General features: G+C 50.3%; 1 protein-coding gene across 2 annotated transcripts in view; it reads left to right on the top strand.

The window, feature by feature from the left end:
• ampd3 (adenosine monophosphate deaminase 3) overlaps positions 1-21,106 on the top strand; it is a 34,118-nt gene extending 13,012 nt beyond the window's left edge. For both annotated transcript variants that reach the window (XM_033038868.1, XM_033038867.1), the window contains exons 6-15: positions 723-852; positions 5,241-5,435; positions 6,795-6,926; positions 8,494-8,657; positions 10,375-10,501; positions 11,338-11,501; positions 15,470-15,590; positions 17,265-17,438; positions 19,113-19,223; positions 20,632-21,106. In XM_033038868.1, coding sequence (XP_032894759.1) covers positions 723-852; positions 5,241-5,435; positions 6,795-6,926; positions 8,494-8,657; positions 10,375-10,501; positions 11,338-11,501; positions 15,470-15,590; positions 17,265-17,438; positions 19,113-19,223; positions 20,632-20,808 — 1,495 coding nt within the window. In that variant the 3' untranslated portion in view covers positions 20,809-21,106. The remainder of the gene's footprint in view (positions 1-722; positions 853-5,240; positions 5,436-6,794; positions 6,927-8,493; positions 8,658-10,374; positions 10,502-11,337; positions 11,502-15,469; positions 15,591-17,264; positions 17,439-19,112; positions 19,224-20,631) is intronic.
• The last annotated feature ends 50 nt before the right edge of the window (positions 21,107-21,156 follow it).

Below are 21,156 nucleotides of genomic sequence, written 5' to 3'. Positions count from 1 at the left end.
ACACAAAATGGTGTCAGGAACGCGGTGACTCTTGTATAGTGTCTGAGTGTAATCTACCACCCGACACTCTTGGTCTTCTGTATGATTGTACCTATGTGTTAGTAAGGCTTACTGAACTGCGTGCAAATAAGAGTTTTTGCTGTACCTAGGTACGTGACAATAAAGTATCATTAAACCATTGAGTTTAGGAAAATTGCGACTATACCCTAGCGTATGGGAGGAATGTCCAGTAAGTCTAGCGATTTGTGCTTCTGTATCTTCTGTTTGATTGGGAGAGGGGAGAAAAGGTCCTAGATTATGCTTGCTGCTTCCTTGAGGCAGGCGTAAGTGTAGATGGTGTCAATGGGGAAGAGGCTGGTCCCTGGAGAGAGGGCTGACGGGAGAATTGTACTATCTCGATTGTGCTGAACTACCTCCTCCCATGCCTGTCCTCTGGCTAGGTTGTTGACGTTGCCCACCACGCAGTTAGTCCTCTCACCTGGTCTGAAGGATTTATGCCTGTCCTCCACAAACCACTGCTCCCCACTTGTTGTGTTTATGATCGATCACTCACCTGGTCTTCCCGAGGTGGGACACGGTGTGGGTGGGTGAGATGGGCGAGGTCACGATGGCCATTTGCAACGGTGCCGGCCGTAGCCAGGACTGACCCCGTGCCTGCACTGGGGGACCTGGGGTTTGCTGGTTGCAACTCGGTCCGGCTGATCCTGTATCTCCTCCCACAGGAAGACCTACTGCCACCGGAGGCTGAACTTCCTGGGCTCAAAGTTCGACCTGCACGAGATGCTGAACGAGATGGCGGAGCTGCGGGAGCTGAAGGGCGTGCCGCACCGAGACTTCTACAATGTCCGCAAGGTGAGGGTCCCAGACACACGGGGAGAACACTGCGCCGGTCACCGGCACAGGTTGGTGATGGTCACTGGTCACCAGTACTGGTTAATGATGGTCACTGGTAACCACAACTGGTCATTAACAGTCACAGGTCACCAATGCTGGTTAATGATAGTCACTGGTTAATGATGGGTGCTGGTTACCAGTGCTGGATAATGATGGCCACTGGTCACTAGTACTGGTTAATGATGGCCACTGGTCACTAGTACTGGAGAATGATGGCCACTGATCACCAATGCTGGTTATTGATGGTTACTGGTCACCAGCGTTGGGTAATGATAGTCACTGGTCACCAGCGTTGGGTAATGATAGTCACTGGTCACCGTTACTGGTTAACAATGGTTACTGGAAACCACTACAGGCCTGTGTTGGTTAGTGATGGTCACTAGTTACCAGCACTGGTTAATGATGGTCACTGGTCACCAGCGTGGGCAGTGTCAACTACTGACCACTGTTGGAGCTCAGCAGCAGTGTTGGGTCACAGGTCACTGGGCCGGGAGGGTGGGCTCTGGAAACCCGGTCCCCAGGGCTTGTGGAGGTCGCACATGGACGGCACTGTGCCCTGACATTGCAGGTTCACGGACCCGTGTGGTGCAGGGTTTGGCTGAAGAACTTTCCTGTATGGACAGAGTGGGCTGAATGGCCTGTTCCTGCAGAGTGATGTTTTCCGATTCGGGGGGTAGCGGGGACTTCGAGTATCTGATGTAGACTGACACGGGTGAAGAGGGGCGAGATGGAGTTTGGGTGATATTCACTGGGCTTTGGATGATCAAAGCATGGAGTCATGTAGCACAGGGACAGGCCCTTCGCCCACCATTGCCATGTCATCCAAATTGCCATTCTAGTCCAGTCTCATTTGCCTGCATTTGGCCCATTCCCCTCTAAACCCAACCTATCCATATAAGCAAGGGACAAAATACATGTTGTTTACTGATAGTGAAAGGGGAAGTTTCAAAAAGGGCGAAAACTAAATGAAACCGCAGCCAACATAACAGGAAATGTGGGAATATTCTCAAGCACGCATGTGACAAATGGTGAGGAAGTATGTCCAGCCCGATAGAGATCCCTTACAGATATAGGCAGAGAAATGACAGATGGAGATGAATTCGGGCAAGTGTGAGGTGCTGCACTTTGGGATGCCTAATGTAAGGGGAAATTACATAGCTAATGGCAAGACCCTTAACAGCATTGATGTACAGAGGGATCTTGGGGTCGAAGGCCATAGCTCCATGAATGTGGCAACACAAGTAGACAGAGTGGTAAGGAAGCTGTTTGGTGCACTTGCCTTCACCGGTCAGGGCACCGAGTACAAGAGTCAGGAAGTCGTGTGCAGCTTTATAGGACTTGGGTTGGGCCACATTTGAAACACTGTGTGACAGTTCTGGTCACCCATTATGGGAAGGATGTGGAGGCCTTGGAGAGGGTGCAGAAGAGAGTTTACCAGAACGGTGTCCACATCATCATTGCTGAGACAACACTTGGAGTACTGAGTGCAGTTCTGGCCACCCAGCTGCAGGAAGGATGTCATTAAGTTGGAAGCGATTCACTTGGATGTTGCGTGGATGTGTGGGCTTGAGTTATAGGGAGAGGTTGTGACAGGCTGGAACATTTTTCAGAGCGTAGGAGGCTGAAGGGTGACCTTTTTAAGGTGTACAAGATTTTGAGGGACAAGGATAATGTGAATGCTCTCCGGGTAGAGGATTCTAAAACTAGAGGTTGTCAGCTTAAGGTGAGAGGGGAGAGATTTTAGAGGGTCCTCAGGAACAACTTTTTCATGGGATAGTCTTCATTGGAACGAGCTGCCAGAGGAAGCAATAGAAGTGGATACAATTGTGATTTAAAAGACATGTGGACTACATGTGGATAGGAAGGATTAAGGGCTGTGGGCCAAATGCAGGCAGATGAGACTGCAAATTTAGTCGGCATGGTGGGCTGAAGGGCCTGTTTCCATTCTGTTCAGTTATAAGAAGGTCACAATTGATTCAAGAGGCTGAGTGGTTGTAAGTTTGGACTTTGGAACCAGGGGGACAGTCGGCTGACAGAGCCAATCGTCTGAGAACAAAGACATTACTTCACTGTTAGGTCTGAGGAAGGATTTCGACCCGAAACGTCACCCATTCCTTCTCCCCAGAGATGCTGCCTGTCCCACTGAGTTACTCCAGCAGTGGAACTCGTTGGAATCCTCGGCCGGTGGCTGCTCAGTGTGTGAGCGTTTTCAAGGCACAGGGCTGAAGTCGCTGGGCACTAAGAGGATGGAGGGATTATGGAGATAAAGTGGGAAGGTGAGCCGGGGGTCAGTGTGACGTCGGTGAGGAGGGCAGGCTGGAGAAGCTGCCACCGTCCCTGACCTTGTGGGTGACGGAGCCAAGTCCCGGGAGCTTCAGTGGGAACGAGGATTACCAGAGGCATCATCAGGGCTTGTGTCTGCCGACACTCTGCAGGTTGATGGTGAACAGTGTGAGATCTTTCTGAATGAAAAAACACAGATTTCACTGGCTCAGAAACCAGGGGGAGAGATTTGAGTGGAGTGAGCGACAAAAGGCTGGAGATTGGGGATAAAAAGGTGTCAGATAAGGAGAGAAGAGGAGGAGTGAAAGGTAAAGCTGGAGGGGGCAATACAAGGATATTTGGTACTGAGAGATGAGTGCATGGAGGAGTGGAAAGGAGCAGTGTGAGTGGGATAGTGGGCGCAGGGGAAAGAGAGTGCGCAGGAAGGAACTGCAGATGCTGGTTTACACCGAAGATAGACACAAAATGCTGGAGTAACTCAGCGGGTCAGGCACCATCTCTGGAGAGCAGGAATGGGTGACTTTTCGGGTCGAGACCACTTCTGTGCACCTAACAGTCGAGACTCATCTTCAGACAGTCTGTCGAAGGGTCTCGATCCGAAACATCACCCATTCCTTCTCTCTGGAGATGCTGCCTGTCCCGCATTTTGTGGTCTATCTTCAGGGGAAAGCGAGAGCAGGAAAGGGATTAATGCCTGATGTTGGAGAATTCAATATTCATACCATTGCATTATAAACTACCAAAGCGGAAGGAAGGGGGCTATTCATCCAACGACATCAAGTCTGGCAATGGAGGAGGCCCAGGACAGATAAGTCGGTGTGGGAGTGGGAAAGGGGGTTAATATGGTTAGTAACCGAGGGATCCAGATTGGAACTCGAACATGTTATACGGCCACTGGAACGGTTTCAGGCACTGAAAATAAAAATCCAGCTTCTAGACCAAAATAAGTAAACTGATTACTGCAAGATTATAAATATTTAGACATCTAGCTGGATCAGAATTTAATAGTTGCTTCAAACAGGCACCAAATGTTTTCGCAGTGTGAGGGGATTGTAGATAGAGTGACCTGAAGGTGACTCAATAGCATTGGAATGAAGGTTGATACACTGCCTGTACCATATCTGGTCAGCACCAGAATTACCAAGGCAGCACTGACACTCGTCCAGAGTGAAGCAAGGCTGATTCACAGCCCAGTGACTATCCCTGCTCTGTCTGGAGTGTGGACATTCCGTGTGGCAGGAATGGGAAGTAGACAGACCCCACCCGCAGTCAAGCGGAGAAAATTCCAGCTGAGGACATGACCTGGAATGTGAATGTTAAACATTTAAAAGACATTTGGACAGATATGGATAGGACGGGTTTAGAGGGTTATGAGGGAAATGCTGGCCAACGGGACTGGCCAAGGATGTTAAACTTGGTCAGAAGGACACAAAGTGCTGGAGTAACTCAACGGGTTAAGCAGCATCCCTGGAGAACATGGACACGTTTTGGTCGAGACCAAAGATCCTATAGTGAAGGATATTGCTATAGGATCTTTGGTCGAGACCCTTCTTCAGACTGACTGCAGGGGAGAGAAAAAAGATGGAAAAGGGAAGAAGCGGGACAAAGCGTGGCAGATAATAGGTGGACACAGGTGAGGGGGGGGGTTGATAGATAGATGATTGGAATAAAGGGCAGAGATAACAGAAGGTGTGAGATGGGTTTGAAGAGTTGCGGATTGTGAAGCCAGAGGTAGGAAAGTAGCAGGAATGAGGTGGAGGTGGGCGGGGGCGGGTTGGGATGGGGGGGGGGGGAGATTGGAGGTGGGAAATAAATGGGAGTCCAGGTGGGAAAGGGGGGGTGGAAGAAATGGTGGAGGGGGAAGAAAGGGAGGGAGAGAGATTGCGGGGTTTGGGGAGGGTTTGTTAGAGGCGACCTGGAATTGGATAAAATTGGACAAGGTGGGACGAAGGGCCTTTGTCCGTGATGTACGACGATAACACTAGGCCAGGGGTCGTTGTTGTTGTTGTTGGGGTAAAGTGATTGATGTTCTGATGTCAATGACTGTGACCACTCGTGGGCAGGTGGACACACACATCCACGCAGCCGCCTGCATGAGTCAGAAGCACCTGCTCAGGTTCATCCAGGAGACCAACAAGAAGGAGCCCGATCGAGTGGTCCAGGAGAAGAAGGGCCAAAAGATGACCCTCCGCCAGCTGTTTGCCAGCCTCAACATGGACCCCTACGACCTCACCGTCGATTCGCTTGACGTGCACGCTGTGAGTCTTTCCTCCCTGTTCACCATATCTAAAGCATTTAAAGTATCTATCGTAACCATTATAAGGTCATAAGTGATAGGAGTAGAATTAGGCCATTCGGCCCATCAAGTCTACTCCATCATTCAATCTATCTCTCCATCCTAACCCCATTTTCCTGCCTTCTCTCCATAACGTGTGACAGCTGTACTAATCAAAAATCTATCTATCTCTGCCTTAAAAATATCCACTGACCTGGCCTCTACGGACTTCTGTGGGAAAGAATTCCACAGATTCGCCATCCTTTAACTAAAGAAATTTTGTCCTTTAATTCTACGGTTATGACCTCTAGTCCTAGACTCTCTCACAAATGGAAACATCCTCTCCACATCCACTCTATCCAAGCCTTTCACTATTCTGTATGTTTCAATGAGGCCCCCCCCCCCTGTCATTCTTCTAAAATCCAGTGAGTACAGACCCAGTGCCTTCAAACACTGAATGCTGCTTCGACTGGGGGTAGGATCGATGCCAGTCCAGCGTTAAGTGCCCGTCCGGAGTTTATACATTCTCCCCATGACCGTGTGGGTTTTCTCCAGGTGCTCCGGTTTCCTTCCACACTCCAAAGACGTGCAGGTTTATACATTAATATGGCTTTGGTAAAATTGTAGTGTGTACGATAGTGCTCGCATACGGGGTGATCGCTGGTCGGCGCGGCCCGAAGGGCCTGTTTCAGTGCTGTATCTCTAAAGTCTAAAGGTGGTGGGGAGATACATTCCAGAACCATTGTAGTCCTCAAGGGGAAGGGGCTCCATGGTGTTGTTGTGGAGGGGGCTTGGGTTTGGGAGTAGCTATTGAGTGTGGCGCTGCTAATCCCGTCCCGATGGGAACTTGTTTTAAGTAAAGGGTGCTAGGGAGTAATGGATTGGAGGAGGGAGGGAGGATGTGCGGAGGTGTGTAGGGGGGAGGGATGGTGCGAAGAGGAGTGGTGTAGAAGTAGAGAGGTTGTGCAGTGAGGGGGAGGAGGAAGGGTGGGCTGGTGTGGAGAGGGGGGAGTTCAGAGGCAGTGGAGGGGAGGGTGCAAGGAGGGAGTCGAGGATGAAGGAGGAGAGGATGTTAGGAAAGTAGGGTTTCAGAGAGGGTAGGGAGACTGGGTTTGCCCCCTCATTGAGCTGCTCTGCACTGGGACTGCAGTGGGTACAGACTCGGCAGGAACCGGAGAAACTCCGGCAGGGATTTCCGGGGCTGTTGAGAGAGCTGGCACAACACAAAGGGCTGAATGGCCTGTGTATCCTTTAGTGCTCCAGGGCTGGTATTTGTATTTATGAAGTGAACTGATTAAAATGTTGAGAAAGCTAATTTGCAATATTGATCTTTTCCCTTTAGGGCCGTCAGACCTTCCATCGATTTGATAAATTCAACTCTAAGTACAATCCAGTTGGCGCCAGCGAGCTGAGGGAGCTCTACCTCAAGACCGACAACTACATGCAGGGCGAGTACTTTGCTCGCATCATCAAGGTGAGTGAGCAGCGGAGGCTGCCGATCGCAGGTGGGCCATAGTACACCGCGCCCCACACCACCCACTCCTTAAACAACGCCCACCCGCACCTCCACCCAACCACCCACCACTCCCCACCCCACTCCCCACCCCACTCGCACCTCCACCCAACCACCCACCACTCCTCACCCCACTCCCCACCCCACTCGCACATCACCCCACCCATCACCACTCCTCACCCCACTCCCCACCCCACTCTCGCACCTCCACCCCCCCACCCCCACTCCTCCCCCCCCTCTCACCTCCACCCACCCCCACCACCTCCTCACCCCCCCCCCCCCCCCCACCCCCCACCACCCCACCACCCCCCCCCCCCCCCCCCCCCCCCTCCCCCCCCACCCGCCACCCCCCCCCACCCCCCCCACTCCTCCCCCCCACTCCTCCCCCTCTCTCGCCCCTCCCCCCCCCCCCCCCCACCCTCCCCCCCACTCCCCCCCCCCTCCCCCTCCCCCCCCCCCCCCCCCCCCCCCCCACCCCCCCTCCCCCCCCCCCCCCCCCCCCTCCCCCCCCTCCCCCCCCCCTCCCCCCCCCCCCCACCCCACCACTCCTCACCCCACTCCCCACCCCACTCGCACCTCCACTCAACCACACACCACTCCCCACCGCCCAGACTGAAGAAGGGTCTCGACCCTAGACGTCATCCATTCCTGCTATCCAGAGATGCTGCCTGTCCCGCTGAGTTACTCCATTATTTTGTGTCTATCTTTGATGTAAACCAGCATGCACAGTTCCTTCCTACACTTCCTATTTAGGGAGGTTTGCTGTGTGGGGAGGTCACCCGATTAGTGGCCCAGAGGCCTGGACCTTAATTCCAGGTCCCTGCGTGTGGATCCCAGCAGGGAAGGTGCAGAGTTGAAATCAGGGCGGTCAGTCTGTGTGACACTTGTCACAAGAACCATCTGATACATAGACATCCTGCAGAGGTGAACTCTGCCCTGCTGTCTGGGCCATCAGTGTGGTCATAGTCACAAAGCTGCACAGCATGGAAACAGGCCCTTCGGCCCACCTTGTGCATGCCGACCAAATTGGCATACTGGGCTAGTCCCATTGCCTGTATTTGGCTCATAGCCCTCTAAACCCTTCTTATACATAGATGTCCAAATGTCTTCTAAACGTTGTCATTAAATCCATTTCCATATCTTAATTGGCTTTGGTAAAACTTGTAAGTTGTAGAGAAGTGTAAATACAGTCCCTACGGTAGTATAGGACTAGTGTATGAGAATCGCTGGTCGTCCCAGGCAGACTGAAGGACCTGTTTCCACGCTATATTTCTAAACTAAATTAAGATTCCTCTGGCAGCTCTTTCCAGATACAGACTACCTTCATGAAAAAGATATTCACGAGAGCCCTCTTAAATCTCACCACTCTCTCATTTGCCCAAAGCCCTCCAGTTTTTGAATCCTCGACCCTGGGCAGGAGACCACGTGTTTACTTTATCCTTGCCCGTCGTGGTTTTGTACACCTCAGTGAGGTGCTCCTCGCATAGATGTGTGGAGATGCAATTGTCCTGTGTGTGTTTCCCTTCAGGAGGTTTCGCGGGACCTGGAGGACAGCAAGTACCAGCACTCCGAGCCCCGGCTCTCCATCTATGGGCGCTCCCCTAGTGAGTGGGTCGACCTGGCCAGATGGTTCATCAATCACCGCGTCTACTCTCCCAACGTGCGTTGGATCATTCAGGTTCCTCGCATTTAGTACGTTCCACAGTTCAACCGTGGGATCCAGGACTTCACTCGACCGCTCCCTCAGTACCGCCCCTCCCATAATGCGGTGCTCCCTCAGTACAGCCCCTCCCACTGTGCTCCCAGTGGCACCCAAATAGGTAGACTGCAGGCTCGTCTGATATTTGGACAACACCCCCACAACACGCCCGGTACTGAACAGCCTGAATATCAATGGGGGCAGGGGCTCTTTCCGTAGGTTCACCAACTCTCGGTGCTCAGGGACGGGAGGTATGCGGTGAGTTTCTTGCAAGAAACACACTGACTAGTGATGAACCCACCTGGCTCCTGGAGTGGGAAGGGGGGGGGGGGGGTCTACATGAGCCATCTTAACTCCAATTCGAGTGGAGTGGCTTTCCTGTTGGCCCCATCTTTCCAGCCGGAGATCATCAACGTGCAGGAAATTGTACCAGGCCGGTTGTATCTGGCCGTGCCCCTGGATGGCGTGCCGTTACACATTATTCATGTATATGCCCCCAAGGCCAGCACAATGCAGACGTGCCTAACCTGGGAGGTGACCACTTTGTTGAATTTGGATGTGGGGAAGGCCTACATCCGTCAGTTTTGCCAGGAATATGCGAGGGGGTCGACCAAGGGGCGGGACTTGTAGATCAGACGACTTACTCGACTCGGCGTCTCGCCTGGGTCGGACTGGTGGGGACTCATGTGAGTGGCGGGAGTACCAGGAGAAGAAGGGTGCACTGAGGGTCTTGCAGCTTAGGAGGTCCCGGGGTGCGTATGTGAAGTCGCGAGTCCAAACGTTGCACGATCTGGACCGCGACTCCCCCCTTTTTTTTCTCTCTGGAGAAGCGGCGAGGAGCCCGCAGGCAGCTCGTGGAGTTACTTGCGGAAGATGGCTCCTCTGTCACAGATCCAGAGAGCATCGGTGCCTCGGTTCGGTCTTTCTGCAGGACTCTGTTCTCCGGGCGTACATCTAGTGGGGATGCACGGGGGTCCTGTGGGATGGCTTACCCGTAGTGTGCAAAGAGGTGGCTGAACGCCTCGATGATCCCTTAACTCTGGAGGAGCTGACTGCTACCCGGCATCAGCTCAAGGGGGGGGTGGGAAGTCTCCTGGCCTGGATGGGCTGATGGTGGAGTTTCTTAGAGGCTTCTGGGATGCCCTGGGGGGTGACTATATGAAGGTCCTGGAGGGGAGGATTTCTCTGTCTGTCCGTCTGCTCCTGGGCCTGGCCAAGATGGCCATTTGTGGGTCCAGACAGCGGGTGGTCGACGGCCGAACCGGGGTTGACTGCTGCCCCTTTTCCGGGCCTATGTCCGTGCCCGCGTGCCCCTGGAGAGGGAACACGTGGGGTCCACGGGGACTTTGGAGGCCTTCCGTGAACGCTGGTTGCCGCAGGCGATTGCGCGTTTTGTTGATAAAGTTGGCGTTGCATTAATTTGATGTTCGTTTGTTTGTAAAACTGTTAACATAGGCCGTCTTTGATTGTGTTAATACTCTATATTTATTTTTATTTTTTGAATGAAAGTATTTCTATAATAAAAAATCACAGGGCGGCGCTCCCTCAGTAGTACTGCCCCTCCTCAGCATCCCCCCCCCCCACCCCCGCCCCTCCCCCAGCACCCCCCCCCCCCCCCCCCCCCCCCCCCCCCCCACCCCGCAGTGTGGGTATCAGCTCTCTGCTCACACTAAGACAGTGGTTAACAATTAACTTCTGCTTTTATTCCAGTGACGTATTTCGAACAAAGAAAATCCTGCCCAGTTTTGGGAAAATGCTGGAGAATGTTTTCCTGCCTCTGTTTGAAGCAACGATAAATCCCAGGGAAAATCGAGAGCTTCACCTTTTCCTGAAATATGTACGTAGACACTGTGCAGTGTGTTGCTTCTGCTGCCACTCCCCCACTGAGCCCTCCACCCCTTGCCCCTGCTCAATCCCCACCCTTCCCACTGAACACCCCCCTCCCCCTCTCCCTGCTGATCCCTCTGCCAACGCTGTTATTTTAAGTAGCAGCAAAGAGCTGAATAAACTGAACAGAATCAGAAAACACACAATGCTGGAGTAACTCAGCAGGTCAGGCAGCATCAATGGAGCGGATGGATAGGTGACGTTTCAGGTCAAGACCCTTCTTCAGACTGACGGAGTTTGGGGGAATGAGCTGGAAAGGAGAGATGGGGATGGTGTTGTGGGGGAGGGGGCAGTGATAGGCTGATGGGTGGAGTAGGGAACAAAGGTTAAGTGTTGAAAAGGAGCAAATAGGCTGTCAGATTAGGGGAGACGAGGAGTGGAATGTAAAGCCCGAGGGAGGGATATGAATGAAAGGAGACTGGGGAGAGGGAGGGGAACGCAATGGGGATGAGTGTATGGAGGAGGGGAAAGTAGCAGGGTGTCTGTACTTCCAGCAGCTGACAGAGGAGGTAGTTGAGGTAGGTATGTGGGAACTAGCTTAGATGGGGCATCTTGGTCAGCATGGATGCGTTGGGCCGAAGGGCCAGTTTCCGTGCTATACGACCCTTTAGTCATGAAGAAATTTTGATTTTGAATTGGGAATGGATGTGGGCTGTGATGTAGGGAGTGCATGCCCTCTGACCCGCTGCAGGGCGGTGATGTAGGGAGTGCGTGCCCTCTGACCCACTGCTGGGCTGTGAGGGTGGGACGGGTCCATGCCCTCTGACCCGCTGTTGTCTGCGGCAGGTGACAGGGTTTGACAGCGTGGATGACGAGTCGAAGCATAGCGCCCACATGTTCACCTTCAAGAGCCCCAGCCCCGAGGAATGGACCCGGGAGCAGAACCCTTCCTATAGCTACTACCTCTACTACATGTACTCCAACATCATGGTGCTCAACAACCTGCGCAGGTGAGTGGCCTGGCACTGCCTCTGGACCCGTCTGACAGAGCAGGAGCCCAGTACCTCCGCTGTACCCATCCCACCTTCGCTGGGTACCCAGCACCGATGCTGTACCCGTCCCGGCAGAGCAGGAGCCCGTTACTCCTCTGTACCCATCCCTACAGAGCTGTGGAACTGGCACCACTGCTGTTCCTGCCCTGGCAGTGAAGGAGCCTGGCATGACCTCTGCACTGCCCTGGCAGAGCTGTGTGCCTGGCACCTCCTCTGTGTGGACAAATACATGGGCAGTAAAGGTTCAGAAAGACATGGGCCAAACACAGCCTAATAGAATGAACTCAGCAAGGCACCTTGGTCGGCATGGAGGAGTTGGGCCATTGGACAATGTGTAACATGACTTTCAATGAGAGTCGAGTCAGAAGCCAGGAATTGGCCTCAGTGACCTCGCCCCCTCCCGCACCCCAGGGTTAGGGCCTGGGGCAAGAACACATGCAGGAGCTGGAGAGGTGGAGAACGATGGTCTAATAGACTGACGACTCCGTGTTATTTACAGTGCATTCAGAAAGTATTCAGACCCCTTCACTTTTTCCACATTTTGTTACATTACAGCCTTATTCTAAAATGGACTAAATAATTATTTTTTTTCATCAATCTACTCACAATACACCAGAAAGAAGAAGCAAAAACAGGTGTTTAGAAATTTATGCAAAGTAAAAAATAAATAACTGAAATATCACATTTACGTAAGTATTCAGACCCTTTGCTATGACACTCAAAATTGAGCTTGGGTAAATCCTGTTTCCATTGATTATCCTTGAGATGTTTCTACACCTTGATTGGAATCCACTAGTGGTAAATTAAATTGATTGGACATTATGTGGAAAGGCACACACCTGTCTATGTAAGGTTTAGGAGATTGAGAGGGGATCTTATAGAAACTTACAAAATTCTTAAGGGGTTGGACAGGCTAGATGCAGGAAGATTGCTCCCGATGTTGGGGAAGTCCAGGACAAGGGGTCACAGCTTAAGGATAAGGGGGAAATCCTTTAAAACCGAGATGAGAAGAACTTTTTTCACACAGAGAGTGGTGAACCTCTGGAACTCCCTGCCACAGAGGGTAGTCGAGGCCAGTTCATTGGCTATATTTAAGAGGGAGTTAGATGTGGCCCTTGTGGCTAAGGGGATCAGAGGGCATGGAGAGAAGGCAGGTACAGGATACTGAGTTGGATGATCAGCCATGATCATATTGAATGGCGGTGCAGGCTTGAAGGGCCGAATGACCTACTCCTGCACCTAATTTCTATGTTTCTATGTCTATGTTTCTATGTTCCACAGTTGACAGTGCATGTCAGAGCAAAAACCAAGCCATGAAGACGAAGGAATTGGCCGTAGACCTCCGAGACAGGATTGTGTCGAGACACAGATCCGGGGAAGGGTATAAAACAATTTCTGCAGCATTGCAGGTCCCAAAGAGCACAATGGCCTTCGTCATACTTAAATGGAAGAACTTTGGAACCACCAGGACTCTTCATAGAGCTGGCCGCCCGGCCAAACTGAGCAATCGGGAGAGAAGGGCCTTGGTCAGGGAGGTGACCAAGAACTCGATGGTCACTCTGACAGAGCTCCAGAGTTCCTCTGTGGAGATGGGAGAACCTTCCAGAACGACAACTATATCTGCAGCACTCCATCAATCAGGCCTTTATGGTAGAGTGGCCAGACGGAAGCCACTCCTCAGTAAAAGGCACATGACAGCCCGCTTGGAGTTTGCCAAAAGGCACCTAAAGCATTCTCTGGTATGATGAAACCAAGATTGAACTCTTTGGCCTGAAAGCCAAGCGTCACATCTGGATGAAACCAGGCACCGCTCATCATGGTGAAGCATGGTGGTGGTAGCATCATGCTGTGGGGATGTTTTTCAGCAGCAGGAACTGGGAGACTAGTCAGGATCGAGGGAAAGATGAACGGAGCAAAGTACAGAGAGATAGAAACATAGAAAATAGGTGCAGGAGTAGTCCATTCGGCCCTTCGAGCCTGCACCGCCATTCAATATGATCATGGCTGATCATCCAACTCAGTATCTTGTACCTGCCTTCTCTCCATACCCCCTTATCCCTTTAGCCACAAGGGATCCTGGATGAAAACCTGCTCCAGAGCTTTCTGGACTTCGGACTAGGGCGGAGGTTCACCTTCCAACAGGACAACAACCCTAAGCACACAGTCATGACAACGCAGGAGTGGCTTCATGACAAGTCTGTGAATGTCCTTGAGTGGCCCAGCCAGAGCCCAGACTTGAACCCGATCGAACATCTCTGGAGGGACCTGAAAATAGCTGTGCATCGACGCTCCCCATCCAACCTGACAGAGCTTGAGAGGATCTGCTGAGAAGAATGGGAGAAATTACTCAAATACAGGTGTGCCAAGCTTGTAGTGTCATACCCAAGGTGACCAGGCTGTAATCGCTGCCAAACGTGCCTCAACAAAGCACTGAGTAAAGGGTCTGAATACTTATGTAAATGTGATATTTCAGTTATTTATTTTTAATTACTTTGCAAAAATTTCTAAACACCTGCTTTTGCTTTATTATTATGGGGTATTGTGTGTAGATTGATGATTAAAAAAAAAAATTTAATCCATTTTAGAATAAGGCTGTAACGTAACAAAATGTGGCAAAAGTGAAGGGGTCTGAATACTTTCTGAATGCAATGTATCACTCTTACACTGATGCTGATGGAGAAGTGGTCAATGGGCGAAAGTGAACACAAGCGGCAAGAGGTGTAAAAACAGAGACAGTCAGGCACACTCGGGGCTTGGGGTTTAACGCAAGAGTGAAATATTGTATTTTATTAGGAAGACTGAATTGGTATTGGTTTATTATTGTACCGTGACACGGTGGAAAAACATTGTTTTGCCCGCAATTCAGGCAAATCGCGCTGTACAACAGGTAGTGCAAAAAGAGAGAGTGCAGAATGTATAGTTAGAGAAAATGCAGCTAAATACATATAAGGGCGAGGAGTTAAATCGGTCCTTCATCCTTGGCTTGAGAGGCCTCTGTCCTGGGCCTCCTCCATTGCCCACTGAGGCCACACGCAAACTGGAGGAACATCACCTCATGTTCCACTTGGGCAACTAACAACCCGACGGTATGAACATTGAATTCTCAATTCTGAGTAACTACAAAACCCCCCCCCCGGCTTCTCCCCTGCCGTGCCTCACCTGGACTCGCATCTCTTTCTCCCTTTTCCCCCTCCCCCTCCGCATACAACATGAGGTGTAGGTGGAGGCTACGGTAGGGGATCTGGTCTGTGTGATGGACTGAGTTACATGCACAACTCTGCAATTTCTTGCGGTCTTGGGCAGAGCTGTCGCCTACACAAGCTGAGATGCAACAAGCTGTATGCTATCTATGGTACCTGTACTAACATAAATTCCACGTAGAAAGGGATCTTCAAGCATTTTTTTTTTTTAAACACCTTTCTCTCAATACAGCTGCAGGCAGTTAGGAGGGGACAAGGGAGAATAGCAGTGGAATGTGATAATCATACAGCATGGAACAGGCCCTTCAGCCCAACGTCCATGCTGACCAAGATGCCTTCCCGAGTTATTCCCATAGAGACATGTTGGCACATATCCATCTAGACATTTCCTATCCAAATGTCTCATCCGTGTACTTGGCTCAACTACTTGCTCTGGCGGTTTGTTCCATATATCTGCCACCCTCAGTGTGATAAACTTCACAGCTTGAGTGATCCTGGTTCAATCCAGACCTCTGGTGCTGTCTGCGTGGAGTTTGCTCCCTCATGGGTTTCCCCGAACCTCCGGTTTCCACCCACATTACAAAGACTTGCGGGTCGGTGAGTTAATTGCCCCAATGTTGGTGAGTGGCAGGAGGACTGGGGGAACTGATCCCCCCCACCCAGCTAGGACCTTGCCCAGCTCCCTGCCCTTCAGCTGGGCCACTGCCCCTCTGCTTTGTGTTGCAGGGAGCGGGGTTTGAGTACATTCCAGTTCCGCCCTCACTGTGGAGAGGCCGGATCCATCACACATCTCGTCTCCGCCTTCCTGACTGCGGATAACATCTCACACGGCCTCAACCTCAAGAAGGTAAGATCAGACGCAGCATCATCCGAGTCTCACCCACAGTGCGGCGCTCCCTCAGTACTGCCCCTCTCACAGTGCCCCGCTTCCTTGGTTTGCCTGCTGCTCAGAAAGGACATCATTAACCAGGAAAAGGTGCATAAAAAGATTTACGAGGATGTTAATAAGGCCTGGAAGGTTTGAGTTATGAGTTGAGATTGGATAAGAAGTGTCTTTTTTCCCCCTGGAGAATAAGAGGCTGTGGGGTGATCTTATAGACGATTATACAATCAGGAGGGGCATAGATAAAGTGAATAGCCACTGCCTTTTCCCAGAGTAGAGAGTTAAGGTGAGAGGAGAGATTTAATAAGAGCCCGAGGGGCAACTTTTTCCATAGTAGGAGGTGGATATTTGGAATGAGCTGCAAGAGGAAGTATTTGAGGCAGATCTGTTAAATACATTTGGACAGCTACATGGATAAGAGAGGTTTAGACAGATATAGGCCAAAGGCAGGCAAATGGGACTGGCTCTGTTAGGCATGAAGGGCCTGTTTCCGTGCTGGATGACTCTGATTCAATGGCAACACATCTAAGGACAGGGTAATACATGACAAACGTGGGTGTTTGTGGACAACAGCACAGACAGGGTGTCCCTCTCGCGACCTTCACTTGCAGAAGGGAGATGACGGAGTGTGGACTGAATGCTGGGCATGATGCCAGTGTGAAACAGGATCTGCCTCTACCGAGTCCCCTTGCAGTGGGGCAGCTTCCTAAACAACACACTGAAAGACGATATTGTACTGAGCAGCTCATCAAGCTGTAGGCTCAGTGACTGTTGCTGGATGTGCTGTAACACGAGACATCTCTTCATGCTGGGGGAGAAACGCTGTGTTTGACATTGTCCTTTGGGGCGGCAGGGCTTGGGATCTGCTCTGCAGCTTTCCGAGTTTGTGGAAGAGATTCTCTGGGTCTAGACTCCAGGAAGGATGTCTTCTTCCCAAGATAGAAGATTCCAAAACTTAAAGAGCATAGGCTTAACGTGAGAGGGAAGAGATTTAAGAGGGACATCAGGGCTGTTTTTTCACACACGAGTAGTCTGTATCTGGAACCAGGCGCCAGAGGAAACTCTAGAGGATACAATTACCCCTTTAAAAGACATTTGGACAGATATATGGATAGGAAGGGTTTAGAGGGATAGGGGCCAACAACAGGCAAATGCGTTGAACACAGTATGCCAACTTGGTCAGCATGGATAAGATGGGCCGTAGAGATTGTTTCTGTGCTGCAGAGTTCTTCTCCTTTCGTCTGGCGTGCACAGCCTAAAGTTGTTGGACAACTTGTTCTATTTGATCTTCCATTTGTGCACATCGAGTTGATTGCATTAGTCGAAACAGGGTGGACCATGTGAAGGTTGCAATCTTCCACCCCTGCAGAGTTCTGATTCCAAGGCTTGGGAGAGGATATGGAGGGGGTTTATTAGAAGACCAGTACGAAAGGCATAGAAAGATACAGACCTAATGCAGGCAAATAGGATTAGTTCCTCTGTACTACCCCTCCCCCAGCGTGGCGCTCCCTCCGCACTGATGTAAAATATTAATTTCTCTCCCCAGTTTGTGTGATTGGTTGTTCAACATTGTACTGCTGCATTTTACATGAAGTCAGATTGTCTAACCTGAGTCATGCGTGTTTCTCATCTTTCCAGAGCCCAGTTCTGCAGTATCTCTACTATCTCACCCAGATTCCCATCGCAATGTCTCCCCTGAGCAACAACAGCCTTTTCCTAGAGTATTCCAAAAGCCCCCTGCGGGAGTTCCTGCACAAAGGCCTGAAGATTTCCCTGTCCACTGACGACCCCATGCAGTTCCACTACACCAAGGTGAGTGCTTCACCTGCTGCTCAACGCTTGTGTGTGGCTGTGTTCACCAGCAGACAAAATGTGCAGGAAGGAACTGCAAATGCTGGTTTAAACTGGAGATAGACACAAAAAGCTGGAGTAACTCAGCGGGTCAGGCAGCATCTCTGGAGAAAAGGAATAGGTGACTCGGTCTGAAGAAGGGTTTCGACCAGAAATATCACCTATTTCGTTTCTCCAGAGATGCTGCCCGACCCGCTGAGTTTCACCAGGAGTGTTCGGCAGCCCTGCCCAGGACTCTGCACTGTTGCACCGACCCAGGAGCCCAATAGAGGGCAGTGATCGATGGCCAATGCCCGTCGTGTTGTTTCCTGGTGTCTGACATTCTTGTTCAACAGAGCACTGGAGGAACTCAGCAGGTCAGGCAGCACCTGAGGAGGGAAATGAAAGAATAACGTTTTGGGCTTCAGGTTGTGACCCTTCTTCAGAATGACCTGCTAAGTTCCTCCCGCAGAAGATAGACACAAAATGTTGGAGTAACTCAGCGGGACAGCCAGCATCTCTGGAGAGAAGGAATGGGTGAAGTTCGGGGGTCTGAAGAAGGATCACCCGAAACGCCATCCATTCCATCTCTCCAGAGATGCTGCCTGTCCCACTGAGTTACTCCAGCTTTTTGTATCTATCTTCGGTTTAAAACAGCATCTGCAGTTCCTTCTTACACAAGTTCTTCCAGCACTTGTGCTCATGATTCCAGCATCTGCAGTCTCTCGTGTCTCCAGTCCTGATTGCTGGATTCTGTTCTAGCTCAGTACAGGTTATCCCTTTTAAAATGAAAGTAAGCATGCAGGTACAGCAGGCAGTGAAAAAAGCGAATGGCCTGTTGGCCTTCATAACTAGAGGAGTTGAGTATGGCAGCAAAGAGGTCCTTCTGCAGTTGTATAGGGCCCCAGTGAGACCACACCTGGAGTATTGTGTGCAGTTTTGGTCCCCTAATTTGAGGAAGGACATTATTGCTATTGAGGGAGTGCAGCGTAGGTTTACAAGGTTAATTCCCAGGATGGCGGGACAGTCATATGCTGAGAGAATGGAGCGGCTGGGTTTTGAGACTCTTGAGTTTAGAAGGATGAGAGGATATCTTAAGATATAAGATTATTAAGGGTTTGGACATGCTAGAGGCAGGAAACATGTTCCCGATGTTGAGGGAGTCCAGAACCAGGGGACACTGTTTAAGAATAAGGGGTGAGCCATATAGAATGGAGATGAGGAAACACATTTTCACACAGAATTCTCTGCCTCAGAGGGCAGTGGAGGCCAATTCTGAAAGATACTTTCAAGAGAGAGCAAGGAGAAGGCAGGAACGGGGTACTGATTAGGGATGATCAGCCATTATCACATTGAATGGCGGTGCTGGCTTGAAGAGCCGAATGGCCTACTCCTGCACCTATTGTCTATAAAAATTAATGGGCCATTGGTATTGCTGGCAAGGCCAGTATTGGTCACCCATCCCTAGCTTTCCTTGAGAAGGTAGGGGTGAGTCGCTGCCTTGATCCGTTGTGGTCCTCCTTGGGGGGCAAAATAAGAATCTGAGTTTGGGAGTAATCTTGAATCATGTTAAAAGTGAGGCTTCACAAGACTTGAACTGTCCGTTATGTGTTGTGGTTTGCTTGTGCTATTGACTGATGATCTCCTCTGGTCCAGGAAGCGCTGATGGAGGAGTACGCAATTGCTGCCCAAGTCTGGAAGCTCAGCACCTGCGACCTATGTGAGATTGCGAGAAACAGTGTGCTGCAGAGTGGCATATCTCACCAGGTAAAAATGCAATCAAACAGCACGGAAACTGTCTCTCTGCCCCATTTGTCCATGCTGACCCATCCACGCTAGTTCCATTCTCCTGCATTTGGCCCATCTCCCTCTACACCGTACCTATCCATGTACCCATCAAAATGTATTTTAAATGCTGATATTGTACTTACCTCAACTACTTCCTTTGATATATATCCACCAATCTATGTGAAAAAGTTGTGGCTCAAGTTCCTTTAAATCTTTCCCCTCACCTTTAACCCATGCCCTCAAGTTCTCAGTTCCCCTACTCTGGGGAAAAAGACCCTGTGCCTTCAGCCTATCTATTTCCTTCATAATGTTACACTCAGCACTTAGTCTGTTGTATTCAACACCCTGGTGATAGATGTGCTGGTCACAATATTTTTAAATGTCGTCAACGCTCTGAAAAAGCTCCCCCTCTAAACCTCTCACCCTCAACCTGTGCCCTCTAGCTTTAGACACCTCTGCTGCGAGGAAACGTTTCCGAAGGGCCCATTTCTTAGCTGTATCACTCTATTTATGTGTCACCAAGTTGTGAGGTTGTTTTGAAGCAGTGGCCAGTGTTATTTTGTTCCACTCTGAGAAATCCATCCAGTGAAACATGACCAGCGACTGAGTGCAAACTCTCACAGGGTGCCAACTAGTTCTTCCTCTGGAGAATGGTCTGATGCTCTTGTGTTTCTGGGCAGAGCTCCTAATCAATATGGTTGGAGACAGAATGGCAGAACACTGAATGATTTCTGGTATACTGCTGTTGTAATCGACCACGGGAAGCCTGTTCCGATTAAAGTTGAGGCTGACTTTTGAACCGTCACTATATTTATCGACTTGCAAGAGGAATTACAAAGTGATAGATTAACTCTAAGTTATGCTTATGCTGAGAATGTGCAGGGTGATATGACCTATAGTTTATAGTTTTAAAAGAAATATTGTATTCCGTTTACAAAGCATTTGGACAGGTACATGGATAGGATACATTTAGATGAATATGGACTAATGTAGGCAGGTGGACTTTGTCCCCTTTGATGTCTCGTTTTCACACCTTACCCATCCATATCTCTGTGTCTTCCATTCCCGACTCAGTCCGAAGAAGGGTCTCGACCCTAAACGTCACCGATTCCTTCTATCCAGAGATGCTGCTTGTCCCGCTGAGTTACTCCAGCATTTTGGTCGGCATGGGAAAGTTAAGCCGAAAGATCGGTTTCTATGCTGAATTACTCTATAAAGCTCTCCGTTACAAATTAAAGAAGGAATTATCTGCGAACTGTGCCATGCTTGGCGAAACTAGGAATTCAATGTTCACACCATTAGTTGTTCTGGAGGCGAGAAGCGCTCTCGCCTCTTCTGATGAAAAGCAGAACTAATGTACCATTCCACCCCCTCCTCACCTCAACAGGAGAAGCAGCACTTTCTAGGGGTGAACTACCTGAAGGATGGGCCCGAGGGAAACGATATCCGGAAGACGAACGTGGCTCAGATCCGGATGGCGTTCCGATACGAGACGCTGTGCAATGAGCTTTCCTTCCTTGTGGATGTGGAGAAATCGCCGGAGGAGTGCAGCTCACTGTACTAGCAGTGGTCGACGCTCGATCGAGGGTCAACCACAGGGCTGGACAGCACCATCTCACTGTGATCTTCACTGAAAACACACTTGGAGATAAGGCTGGCTTAAACTCTGTAAAGCACAACTGCCTTTTTAACCAGCTAAATCCCAAATTAATGCATGTTATTGAGTGTATTAACTCAAAATATTAACTAGTCTATTTTAAAAATTATCCCAGTGCAAGTGTATAAAATGTACAGTACACTGAAACTAAACTGGAAAAATTATATTGTACAGACAACCAGGATTAAAATACAGATGCAATTTACTGGTGCAACTTATTTTTTGTTCTGATCAATGGTTTGTGTACTATCGATC

The sequence above is a fragment of the Amblyraja radiata genome, chromosome 20 (genome assembly GCF_010909765.2).
Source record: "Amblyraja radiata isolate CabotCenter1 chromosome 20, sAmbRad1.1.pri, whole genome shotgun sequence".
In the NCBI taxonomy this organism is placed as follows: domain Eukaryota; kingdom Metazoa; phylum Chordata; class Chondrichthyes; order Rajiformes; family Rajidae; genus Amblyraja; species Amblyraja radiata.
The sequence above is the reverse complement of the archived record's forward strand: the minus strand, read 5'-3'. Positions and strand labels throughout refer to the sequence as shown.